The sequence below is a fragment of the Centruroides sculpturatus genome, unplaced genomic scaffold (assembly GCF_000671375.1).
Source record: "Centruroides sculpturatus isolate CEXI.00-Female unplaced genomic scaffold, Cexi_2.0 scaffold1477, whole genome shotgun sequence".
Lineage (NCBI taxonomy): Eukaryota > Metazoa > Arthropoda > Arachnida > Scorpiones > Buthidae > Centruroides > Centruroides sculpturatus.
In genome coordinates, this window is record NW_019385633.1 from 169,488 (window position 1) to 182,975 (window position 13,488).

Sequence of the window (13,488 nt, forward strand, 5' to 3'; positions counted from 1 at the left end):
TAAAAAAAAATGTAGTTTTATTTGCACTTTATCTTTGAGGATAGACGACGGTGGAGGTTTTAATTTGGTGGCGGAAGAGAGGGAGAAGGGAAATGGTACTAAAACTTAACTTACATAACAAAATGTAACAATAACTTAAAAATAACTTAGAAAAGATAAAAAAATTAGTGTTGTTTTATTTTTTATTATTTTTTTAATTTTTATTCACTCTTTTTGCTTTCTTTCCTTCACTTCCACCAGCACTTTCACTGGATAGAGGTCGCTTGGTAAAATATCTATCCAAAGAGGGGTTTGGCTTTGCCTACTTTTTAAAATGTTTCTAAAATGACTTAGGCAAATGTCATTACTCCGAGCAGCAATACGGCCAGTGTGAACCTTTTCGGGATATTTCTTTTCAATAAAATCAGTCACTTTCTGATAATACCTCAAAATTTCCTTTATCAAGCAAAATCCTTCCATGACAAAGCAAACATGCAGACTGAGACCAACGAAGAGAAGTGAATAAAAAATGGCACTGAGAACTAATGTAATGTTTTATGGTGAGTTTTTGTTCGTATCGTGGAGCAAAAATATGTTCGAATTTTGTGTCGTATCCTGAAAATTTCGTATGCCGGGGCGTTCGTATCCTGAGGTACCACTGTATAGTGGAATTGATCTGTACGATGATGACTCGAATTTGTTCTAGAGGATCATAGTTTGTGGCCAAAGATAGAATATCGTGATAACTTGTCTTAATAGTCCAATTTTTAACTCTTAACCACATGAAAGCAATACAAATCACTTGAAGCTCAATTTTGTAACAAGTGACTGGGTTGATCCAAGATTTTGGAAAAGAGTTCTTCAAAACATACCTTTTGAAGCAAGAGAATTTTAAGTATATTAAAACAATTGATCATTGTATCATTGTACTGACTAAATAAAAATGTATGTTTTATGATAGAAGTGATGCTATACAATGGTCAATAAAACTAAATGCTGTGGGTAATTTTTTTTTTTAATTATCAAATTTGTTTTATTCTGTTCTAAAATTTACTTACACTGTATCTCTTCATTAGGTGAACCACTTAAAGTCTACAAAATGTAAACTTTAAGTGGTTCACCTAATGAAGAGATACAGTGTAAGTATTTTTTTAAAGTTTGGTTACTCTAATGTATCAGGTGAAGTTAAAATGGAATGGAAATGTTACAAGTGTGGTGCCAGGCAAAATGTACATATGCAACATGTACTGTACATCCAGGACTCCCAACATCTCAAATGCAAGTTGTCTGTAATGTTTTCATCCTTTAATCATGAACCCAAATCTTCACCAAAAAGTCCAGAAATTTTTCAACAATGTTTTCAGAATTTACCTCTTATTTTCAGCAGTACAAATTGTAAATTGTTCTAAATTCTAAGAAATGTAAATATTTAATTAACACAATAATACATTTGATTTACATAGAATTGATGGTTAAAGGAACTTGAGACATTCTGAATTCAAGATTTTCAATGATTATTAGTAATCATCATCAATCTACCATAATAACAGCCATCAAATTCCTTGTTTGGAGTTGTGGTATCATCTAACATGTAAAAAATTTACTTATTAATTAACCTCGAAAGAAAAACATTTAAAAAGTTCCAAATTAATTGATAAATTAAAATTTTTATCTCTGTTACTGATGAATCTTTTAACAAGCATTACAAATTTCAAATGAAAAACATGCATTGTCATAAGTTCAAATTGTTGAAACCAGCTGGAGAATAACTCATTTCAAATAACCAACCTTTCATTCCAGTACCAAATCCTTTGTTTTCAACAAATGTTTTTTGGATTTGTTCATAAAATTTCTTCAGACTTTCCAAATCAAACAGAAATTTAATGCATATATTCTAATTCTGTGAATGCATGCAAGAACCTGATATGTAGCAAAAATGACATCTTGAGATATCCAGACCTAAAGCTTTGTATTCTGTTACTACAAGTGATAACTTGATAAAAGTTTTTGTTTGGTACCATAAAACACTTAAGGTTTGCACCAGGTCTGCTAGATTTCACATCTTATCACATTGAATTGAAAATGGAAGTATAATTGTGAAAATTTTATATTTTGTAGCATCCCTGTGAGGGAGCCACGGTGCACACTTTGGGAACCACTGATTTAATGTATAATTTGGTATAGAAGAAAAAATGCTACACAGCTGGAAAGTGTGCAAGGTTGTTTGTAAGTCATTTTGTTAATAATTCCAGCTATAGTAAAACTAATATGATAATATGGCTAATAAATTAGATTTACTTACAGAAGTGGCATGTTTTCCCAGTATAACCAGTATTACTACAATTACATGATATTTTTCCATCAGCCAGAAAACAGGCTCCACCATGTTCACAAACATTTGGATTTCTGCAGGGATTGACTAGTTGACAATTATCTAAATACACTTTTCTACTTGTTGTAGTGCTATTTAATAACATACGACTATCTAAGTATCTTTTATTAATGTGAACATTACGTATACATCCAACAAAACCTGCATGAAAAGAATTGTGTGTTAAAAAAAGATGATCACTTAAAATTTAATAATATAAAAAATAGAATATCTATTTAATAAATTTATTTACCACATTCTCTTGATTCAAAGATGCACATTTTAACTTTTCCAAAATAGAGATCTAGCTTAAAATTATCAATTTCTAATATTTACAGTCTAAAATAACAATAAAGAAACAGATCACATGATGCATTTATGCACCAATAACGTATGTTTTTGGTTAAAATGCCTAATGTTCATGTGAATCAGTTTAAATGAGCTTTGCTGATAGAGAGTCTTTAAATTAAAGTCTTTTTAGAATTCAAAATCCTTACAAAATAAACATTATTTAAACATTTTTCCCTGTATAAAAAATCTTTAAATTCAACTTCAAAATCATAATGCTTCTTAGAATCAAGAAAAAACATTAGATACATCCAACACACCTTATTGCTGAGAAACATATATTTATTACACCAAACTAACGTTTTCGGCTCCATTTATGGGCCATCTTCAGGTTTACTGTTGTTCGATTCTAATATACAACCGAACACGTTCAAAATTAAACCAAATTAGAACATGCGTTTAAATTTAACCAATAGAATAAGCATAACCAAACTAAAACAATAAATAAAATACCAAACTAACAGAAAAATGAAAAATAAAAAATAAAAATATAAAAAATAAAATACGGTGTTAAGCCGCAAACAATAAGGAACAATTCCTAATACATTAACCCAGATATCTATTGGGTCACTGTAGACGCATTATTACTCGTGTTACTTCTTACTATATATTTCCAGGATGACGGTAATACCGTCGCATCTTTATAATTTAAACATCTGTCAGCCAAACTCGCTCTGTAAATTTCACATTTCTCAGTTATGGATGACAACGTTGGCGAGCGTACTTTTGTAAGAATTTTGGCATCCTCCCATTTAACAATCGAACCATCCGCTTGCGCCATTTTGGATAATGCTGTTGTACACTTGTTTTTTGCGACATCGTATCGGTGCTCCTTAATTCTCACCCTAAGGTTTCTATTAGTGACCCCAACATAGTCCTTATCGATTCCCAACTGGTCATTTTTGTAGGGAATTGCATAAACTCCTGCCTGTTCGTTATCATCAATTCTTTCTTTGTCATTTCTAATCAACCTATACACTGTGGGGGCCCTTTTATATATTATACTGGCGTTTTTGTGCCTCGCTATTTGCTTCATAATCGGGAAGAGACATTTATTATAGGTAAACCTTGCGAAGTTACCCCCAGCTTCCGGTTTCTTATTACTGCTAGTTTTCTATAACTTCTATATAGACAGGCCGGTGACGCCATAATTAACCACTTAATCCTACTCAGCCTCTTATGCAAAATATTAGATACATCCAACACACCTTATTGCTGAGAAACATATATAAGCTGGGGGTAACTTCGCAAGGTTTACCTATAATAAATGTCTCTTCCCGATTATGAAGCAAATAGCGAGGCACAAAAACGCCAGTATAATATATAAAAGGGCCCCCACAGTGTATAGGTTGATTAGAAATGACAAAGAAAGAATTGATGATAACGAACAGGCAGGAGTTTATGCAATTCCCTACAAAAATGACCAGTTGGGAATCGATAAGGACTATGTTGGGGTCACTAATAGAAACCTTAGGGTGAGAATTAAGGAGCACCGATACGATGTCGCAAAAAACAAGTGTACAACAGCATTATCCAAAATGGCGCAAGCGGATGGTTCGATTGTTAAATGGGAGGATGCCAAAATTCTTACAAAAGTACGCTCGCCAACGTTGTCATCCATAACTGAGAAATGTGAAATTTACAGAGCGAGTTTGGCTGACAGATGTTTAAATTATAAAGATGCGACGGTATTACCGTCATCCTGGAAATATATAGTAAGAAGTAACACGAGTAATAATGCGTCTACAGTGACTCAATAGATATCTGGGTTAATGTATTAGGAATTGTTCCTTATTGTTTGCGGCTTAACACCGTATTTTATTTTTTATATTTTTATTTTTTATTTTTCATTTTTCTGTTAGTTTGGTATTTTATTTATTGTTTTAGTTTGGTTATGCTTATTCTATTGGTTAAATTTAAACGCATGTTCTAATTTGGTTTAATTTTGAACGTGTTCGGTTGTATATTAGAATCGAACAACAGTAAACCTGAAGATGGCCCATAAATGGAGCCGAAAACGTTAGTTTGGTGTAATAAATATATGTTTCTCAGCAATAAGGTGTGTTGGATGTATCTAATATTTTGCATAAGAGGCTGAGTCGGATTAAGTGGTTAATTATGGCGTCACCGGCCTGTCTATATAGAAGTTATAGAAAACTAGCAGTAAAAATTGTGAAGATGAACTCCAGATTACAATTCTTGAAAGAATGTCGAGTAAGAAAAGTTTATCCAATGTCCATTTTTAGAATTAAGTTACCTAATGAATGTATATCAATACGGGAAAGAGTAAAACTGCTATGCTTAAATAATTCAATTAAACGAGTAAAGAATTTAAAGTACAGAACCATTAAAGAAATAGTGGACCTGGAAGATGACATATTCGAAAAGAACCCAGATATCTTGGCGAGTATCAATTTAAGAGTAGTTGGGTTAACGGACCGGTTAAGCATTAGTTTAAAGAAGAAATACATGAAGAAACTGCTGTGGATTTCGAAAAAGCAGCCGTCCAAGCTTAAGAGCATTTTGAAGCCAACCCCGTATATATTATGGGATCAGATTCAACTCCCGCAATGTGTCAAACAAGTTCTGGAAAAAGGTCCTAATTATGCTCCTGACAACACTAGGAACTGGAGGGGCGTAGTAGCGGAAGTAGAAAGAGGAATCGTAGGTATGTGTGAGGTTGATAAGGACTATTACAGATGGAAGACGGCATTCAAAACTGAAAAACACTCTATGAGGCAAGGTAAAGAATTGAGCATCAACCAAGCTAAAAAATGGTTGAATCACAATGATATAGTGGTCACTAGGGCAGATAAGAGTAAACATTTGGTCCTAATGAAGAAACAAAGGTACATTGAAGCCCTGGATGACTATATAAAGAAAACGGAGTGTGAAGAGGTAGACCGAGGCATTGTTGAAAGAGTTGACAGAAAACTAAGAAGATTGGAAAAATCGCCCATAGCATCGTTATTCCCTTTCCTAAAAGGAGCCCACATCACCTGCCCAAGTGTACCTAGGTTGTTTGGGTTCGCAAAGACACATAAAAACAGTAAAGAGATCAGACCGGTAGTAGAGAAGTGTAAAGGACCAACATACATTCTGGAAAAACGTATGCATAGGCATTTAACACAACTAATTGAAAACTACCAATTTGTTACAAAGGACCCGTTTAGTTTGGTTAAAGACCTGCAGGATCTGTCGTTAATGGACAATGAGATTGGGACAGTTATGGATTTCGAAAGTATGTTTCCATCAATAAATCTTACCTCGTGTTTTCAGGAATTAGTGAACCTGTTATGTGAGTTACAACCAAAAGCATACGAACACAAGAAAGATTTAGAGATAATGGTTGATCTGATATGCTTTCAGTCGTTTTTCATTTTCCAAGGTAAAGTTTATAAGCAGTTAAGGGGAGTCCCGATGGGCAGCCCGATGTCTGGCCTACTCTGTGAGTTGGTGCTGAAAAAATTAGAAAGCATGACGCTTATCAACTATAATGAGTACATAATCATGTACAAAAGATATGTAGATGATGTTCTAATTATTTGGAAGAATGACGCAATGATAAAACGATTCTTATGCCAAGTGAACTCTAACCAACATGGCTTAAAACTTAACCTGGAGCAAATTAGTAACAAGGAGCTGCACTTCCTGGACGTCAGCATTGAATTTAAGAATGGAGCTTTATGTACGAAGATCTACATTAAGCCCACGCATGATCCTATGTATATTCCGGCAAATTCTAATGACCCAACGGTTTATAAGCTGTCCGCATTTAGAGCGCTAATCAGAAGAGCGTTTCTCTATTGCTCAAATGTAATAGACACCATGAATGAGTTGTGTAGGATCAAAAAAGTTGCAAAGGAGTTAGGGTTTGGAGTAAGATCTATAGAACGTTTAATAGAAGCGTACGTAAAACCTAAGAGCAGCTCTAAGAAGAAACCGGAAGCTGGGGGTAACTTCGCAAGGTTTACCTATAATAAATGTCTCTTCCCGATTATGAAGCAAATAGCGAGGCACAAAAACGCCAGTATAATATATAAAAGGGCCCCCACAGTGTATAGGTTGATTAGAAATGACAAAGAAAGAATTGATGATAACGAACAGGCAGGAGTTTATGCAATTCCCTACAAAAATGACCAGTTGGGAATCGATAAGGACTATGTTGGGGTCACTAATAGAAACCTTAGGGTGAGAATTAAGGAGCACCGATACGATGTCGCAAAAAACAAGTGTACAACAGCATTATCCAAAATGGCGCAAGCGGATGGTTCGATTGTTAAATGGGAGGATGCCAAAATTCTTACAAAAGTACGCTCGCCAACGTTGTCATCCATAACTGAGAAATGTGAAATTTACAGAGCGAGTTTGGCTGACAGATGTTTAAATTATAAAGATGCGACGGTATTACCGTCATCCTGGAAATATATAGTAAGAAGTAACACGAGTAATAATGCGTCTACAGTGACCCAATAGATATCTGGGTTAATGTATTAGGAATTGTTCCTTATTGTTTGCGGCTTAACACCGTATTTTATTTTTTATATTTTTATTTTTCATTTTTCATTTTTCTGTTAGTTTGGTATTTTATTTATTGTTTTAGTTTGGTTATGCTTATTCTATTGGTTAAATTTAAACGCATGTTCTAATTTGGTTTAATTTTGAACGTGTTCGGTTGTATATTAGAATCGAACAACAGTAAACCTGAAGATGGCCCATAAATGGAGCCGAAAACGTTAGTTTGGTGTAATAAATATATGTTTCTCAGCAATAAGGTGTGTTGGATGTATCTAATATTTTGCATAAGAGGCTGAGTAGGATTAAGTGGTCAAGAAAAAACAATATCTACTTTTGAGATATTTATCAGGGATAAAACTAATACTTAAAGTTTATATTATTCTCTTTTCTTGACTTAAATAATTATGTAATTTAATATTCTCAACATAACACTTAAAAAATATTACCTGTATGACCTTGAGAATTTGAACCAAAAGTGAAAGGTTCATATAATTCCACTTCAGATAAATATTGATGAGTAGTAATACTCTTTTGGTTCACCTTCAATTTCATTATACTAAAAAAATTAACATAATCTAATGTATACAATGTGATTAATGTGCAATATTTAAAATTTATATAATATACAGAGTGGTCCATTTTAAATAAATCCACTAAATTACTCAAAAACTATGTACCCTACAAAAAAATCATTGAACCAAAACTGTTAGAGTTCAAGGAAACCACAGGATGGAGACTATCTCTTTTGTTGTAGATAGTGCTACACTCAGTGAAAATAAGATCAACTTTTGACAATAGCTGAATGCTGGTTAAAATGTATTAAATCAATAGATACAAAAGCCTGAAAAGATACCAGCAAAATTTGACTTACTATTCACATGTCCATGTTAATATGAATGAAAATGTTTGTGAGAATAGTAAGTCAAATTTTGCTGGTATCTAAGCTTTTATGTCCATTGATTTAAGGTCATCTTTGTTTTCTTAAATGGAATCCCTACTTTTTATTGCGTATTATGATTCTACATAAAAACAAACAAAGTTTTATCTGAAACCTTTTATCAAAACACACTTATCAGAAGTTATGAGCATTTAACTTTTATATTGGTACCACGCTGCACATGCACAAGTCTGTTGTTATCTGTAAAGTTCATTGAGGAAAGGAAAGGAGAAGAGGAGGAATACTAAAAGATCATTAGGATATTATTATTATTTGGCAGAATCATTCTATTCTTCAAATAATGAACTGATACAGAAACTCATCCCAGCTTGGGTCATAAATTTATTTATTCAATATTTATATTGAATAATAAATTTATTCAATATTTCCCAATTTACCATAGGAGAAAACTTTGATGAGCAAAATGTTAATTAAGCATTCTATTAAAGATTTAATTAAAATGAAAAATGTATCCAATAAATTTAAGATGACCTCAAGCTGGAGTACAATGTTTTGTATCAGTTCATTACTTGAAGAAAAAGAATGATTCTGCCAAATAATAATAGTTTTCTAATGACTTTTTTTACAAGAGAGACATTCAGTAAGTTACAAATGATGTTAGCAATACATATTTTTCGATTAAGTGCCAGAAGTTATCACTATTAGACTGCACAATTATCCAGGTGTTGCAAGATTGCTGACATGTGCAAAAAGGAAAAGCAACAGCAGATATTGCATGATTGTGATACCTCTTAACAAAAGTACCATTATTGAGCAGTGCACTGTTGTATGATTTTTCTGGGTCAAAGGGATGGCAACAAAGAATATCTACAAACAACTGCAACCCATGTAAATTAATATTCTATAGATTGATATTTATGCCAAATATTGTATAGTAGGACGAAGAAATCACTGAGTTCAGCATTATACATGTGTTTCATCGCAAGTACTTTCAATGAATTTATATTCATTGTCATCAGGTGAATACAAAAAATTAATAAGAACAAACAGAAATATTCTGAGGAAGAAGACAGAACACACATTATTTAAATTAAAACATTTGATAACACCATTAAAAACAATCAACAAATATTCAAATGTGTTCAAAATTGAATGAATAGTGAGATATGTAATATGCAAAGCGGCACATGTGTGGATGCAGGACCATGTTATAAATATGATGGAGGATAAGGATAGTTGTTTAACTGCTTATACAGCATGACCAATACACTGGGCAGGTCAGGAGTAGGAGTGTTGCCTATGTCTAAGGTTGTAGTAAGAAGGGACTCCCATATAAAAACGAGTTTTCGATTTTTGCAGCACTTGAGCATAATTGCTTGGGACCATAGCGAGTTGTAACCTTGTGTAAGCACCTTTTTTGTAAGTTCTGTGGCGTGCCTTCCGTTCACAACATCCTCCTGGTGTTCTGCAAGGCGGCTAGGCATTCTTGTTGAGTACTCAATGTACTTTGTGTTTATTCCTGTTGCAAGATTCTCCAGTGGTACAGCATAGACTCCTGATATTCTGTACCACTGGAGAATCTTGCAATGGGAATAAACACAAAGTACATTGGGGCCACAACAAGAATGCTTGCTAGCCACCTTGTGGAACACCTGGAGGATGTTAAATAACTATCCTTATCCTCCATCATATTTATGATGTGGGCCTGCATCCATGCATGCGCGGCTTTGCATATTACGTATTTCACTGCTCGTTCAATTTTGAACACGTTTGAATATTTGTTGCTTGTACTTAATGGTGTTATCAAATGTTTTAATTTGAATAATGTGTTCTGTTCTTTTTCCTCAAAATATTTCTATTCATTCTTATTAATTTTCTGTATTTGCCTGGCGATGATGAATATAAATTTGTTGAAAGTACTTGTAATAAAACGCACATATAACGCAGAATGCAGTGATTTCTCCATCCTACTATCACGAAAATTGCCTGTCATGGCAAGCTTTCCACAATTGAGTACAGAAATTCTCTGAAAGTCAGATAAGTATCAAAAAATGAACACTAAGCAAGTTGAGAACTTTATCTGTACAAATAGAAGGGTATGAATTGATGTCATAACTACTGCCATTTCTTGTTCACAAGGATTATGTCTATGACATTATTCATGAAAGATTAGGTTATTGAAAAATCTGTTCATGATGGGTGCTGTGCGAGATGAAACCACAAGACAAAAGCCAGAGAATGGGCTGACATTGCCACATCTCATGCACTACTAGGATAAAGGGAAAAACATGTTAGCCTGGATTGTCACTGGTGGTAAGTGCTAGATAATTATTATGAACCTGAGATAAAAGCATGCATCAATGCAATGAAGTATTCTGTGTCACCAGTGAGCAAAAAGTTTAAAATAACACCTTTGGCTGGAAACAGTCCTCTGGAATTGCCAAAGCGTACAGCTTACTGTATTCTAGACTGAGAAAAAGATCACAATGGCCAAATACTACACCAACATTCTCAAAAAAAACTTTGTGCTGCCATTTGGCATAAAGACTTTTTATAAAAGACCTGTCATTGTTGCATGACAATGCACATTCTTATATTGTTCATTAGGACTAAAGAGACTCTAAGAAAGTTGAAATAGGAAGTCCTGGAGATTCTCCCTAAAGTCCCAATCTTGTTCCTAGTGATTTCCATTTGCTTTGTCTCCTTAAACAACATCTTTCAGGCAAATGCCTTCCTGATGATGACACCATAAAGAGAAAAGCTACTGTAAGTTATTCCATTAAAGTTAAAGATCGATGAATATGTAACAAGATGTGTCAATTCCAGTATCTGTTTTTTCATGTTTTCTGAATTTCCAATCTTGCTCATTAGAAAGTCTCTTAGATGGCAAAAGCATGGCTTTAGTTTGATCTTACACACAACACATAGGAGTGGCAATGGGAAGTGCTGTTTCAGGTGCATTATGCTAGATGGTCCTAAGGTCTTTAGAGAAAGTAATTTTACCGAAATACGCAGTACACATGCTAGTATATATGCACGATATGTTGACAACACCTTGATTATCTGAGAAGAAAATTCAGACATTCAACACTTTATCAGAGACACTAATTCCAACCAATTCGGCCTAGAGCTTGAACCAGAGCAAGAGAACAATAAAACTGCACATTTCCTAGACATAGCAATAGAAGTAGAGAATGAAGGAGAAACCACTACAAAAGTTTACAGAAAGCCGACTTATAACCCACTGTTAATATCATGGACCTCCCACAACCCCGCAAGCTATAAAATAGCATTGTTCTGGGTGCTTATTATAAAGAGAGCATATATGCACTGCAACAAACCTCAAGACAGAATTAGAAAATTAGATCACATCAAAGAACTAGCTAGGCCAGGCATGGCCAACATACGGCTCGTGGGCCAGATCTGGCCCATCTAATGAATTTATGTAACCCGTGATAAATCTTTCAATATTAGGTTTGGAAGTCCGAATAGCTTGATGAAAAATTCTGATGCCTACTAAAAAAAAAAAAAAAATGTCACCAACTCACTGCACGTTTAGAGTTAACCCTCCATTACAAATCTCATAAATACAGCATAGGGTGTTGATAAACCACGATAATGTGAATAATGTATCTGTAATCTCTATCCACAATTCAGTCTCTACAGGGTGATACCACAACGAGATCTCTCACTACCTCAAAATCTTCCTAGAGCAGCCTCTGGTTCGGCCCGTGGAAAAAGTTTTCTTTCCAATTCGGCCTGGGGGCAAAAACTGTTGGCCACCCCTGAGCTAGGCAGTGTGGTGTCAGCCAGAATACGATAAAGGCCATTATTAACAAAACAAGAATACATGATAACAAAGGTTATGAGCAAGAAAGAAGTGAAGAATACACTATGTTGGAATACATGGCACCCCTAAGCAAAATTTACAAAGAAATAGGAGCAGCAACAAACAAAAAGATAATTTTTAAAAGGAATCCAACAATATACCAAATGCTGTGTACAGACAAGCAAGACATAGACCAGAACCTGATACCAGGAGTTTATAGAATACCGGTACAAGACTAAAGATGACAAAAAGAGCTGTACTACATCGGAGCCACAGGGAGGTCATTGAAAGAAAGGCTAAAAGAGCATAAAAGGAACATACAGAATGAGCAGCCAGTAACAACACTAGCAATGCATGTTATAGCAGATCCAACAGGAGTCATAGTAGATTGGAAAAGAGCAAAAATAATACAAAAGATCCAGGACAAGAGACACCTAAAATACATTGAAGCATGACAAATACATAAGACAAACCAGGAAGGATTAGTGATAAACTACAAAGAGTCGAGTAAAGTCTCAGCAACGTGGAGAGTGAGCTAATAATATGATAATTTTAGTACAAAAAAAGGGACTTACAGTAGACAAATTGTTTTTCATTTTGTACGAGCATGCACGCTAGATAAGAAAATTCAAACGTTTAAATGTTCCAAAAGAAAGTTTGTTATAGAAAGTAAAAGTAGAATCATTCGATTTTTCTGTTCCTGAAAAGACCAAAATGGCCGAAAACGTTTGAAATACAAATAAAAAGGCTGCATTTTAAAGGTTTTTGTTTTGAAGTATGAGTTATCTGGTAAGTGCATCTTTTGAAAAAATGTTTCAGATAAAAGTTTGTTTTTCCATATAGGATCATAATATGTAATAAAAGTATGGGTTCCTGTTTTTAAAAATGAAGTTTATCCCATTTTCACCAATTGTAGTGCCATCTATAATAAAACTGATATTCCCATTCTGTGGACCCTTAAAGTCTAACATTTTTGCTTCAATGTTTTTTATGTGGAATGTGTATTTTCCCAGTTATTCCAGTGGACTGATTGAAATGGGCCACCCTGTATAAATTTTAATATTAAACGTTTTTAAAAATTAAAAATTAGATAGAATCAATGAGAAATCTTACTTTTTTTCTAGGGATACAGAAATTTGATGCCATTGATTATCGTTAAGAATTTCATTCCCAATAACTTGTAAAACTGGCATTGAACCAAACTGAACATTTAACTCAATGATACTATTATGAATCCTAACCTAAAAAACAAAAAGTTTAAAATAAGAAATAAAAATTTAAAAAACTCAATATACTGTAGTTATTGTTATAAAAATATGTAATTTTATTTGTTATTGTATATGGAAATACACTCCTCAAAAATTAAATTGCAACACCACAAAGGAATGCATGCAGTCATATGTACATTGCAAACTGGTAAGGTGACATAAAAAAGGCCCACCAGTGGCCAAGTGGTCTTTGTACCCTGAACACTGGGAGTTCAGTTGTGGGTTCGTGCCTTGCTTGGACGGGCTGGCCACATGGAGTTTTCTGGGTTTTCTCCAT

General features: G+C 34.0%; 1 protein-coding gene across 1 annotated transcript in view; it reads right to left on the reverse strand.

Annotated features, from left to right (window-relative positions):
* LOC111640758 (contactin-associated protein-like 5) overlaps positions 1–13,180 on the reverse strand; it is a 30,281-nt gene extending 17,101 nt beyond the window's left edge. Inside the window, exons 1-3 of the mRNA XM_023386809.1 lie at positions 13,057–13,180; positions 7,663–7,772; positions 2,282–2,512 (exon numbers count right to left, since the gene is read on the reverse strand). Coding sequence (XP_023242577.1) covers positions 2,282–2,512; positions 7,663–7,772; positions 13,057–13,136 — 421 coding nt within the window. The 5' untranslated portion in view covers positions 13,137–13,180. The remainder of the gene's footprint in view (positions 1–2,281; positions 2,513–7,662; positions 7,773–13,056) is intronic.
* Between the last annotated feature and the right edge of the window lie 308 nt (positions 13,181–13,488).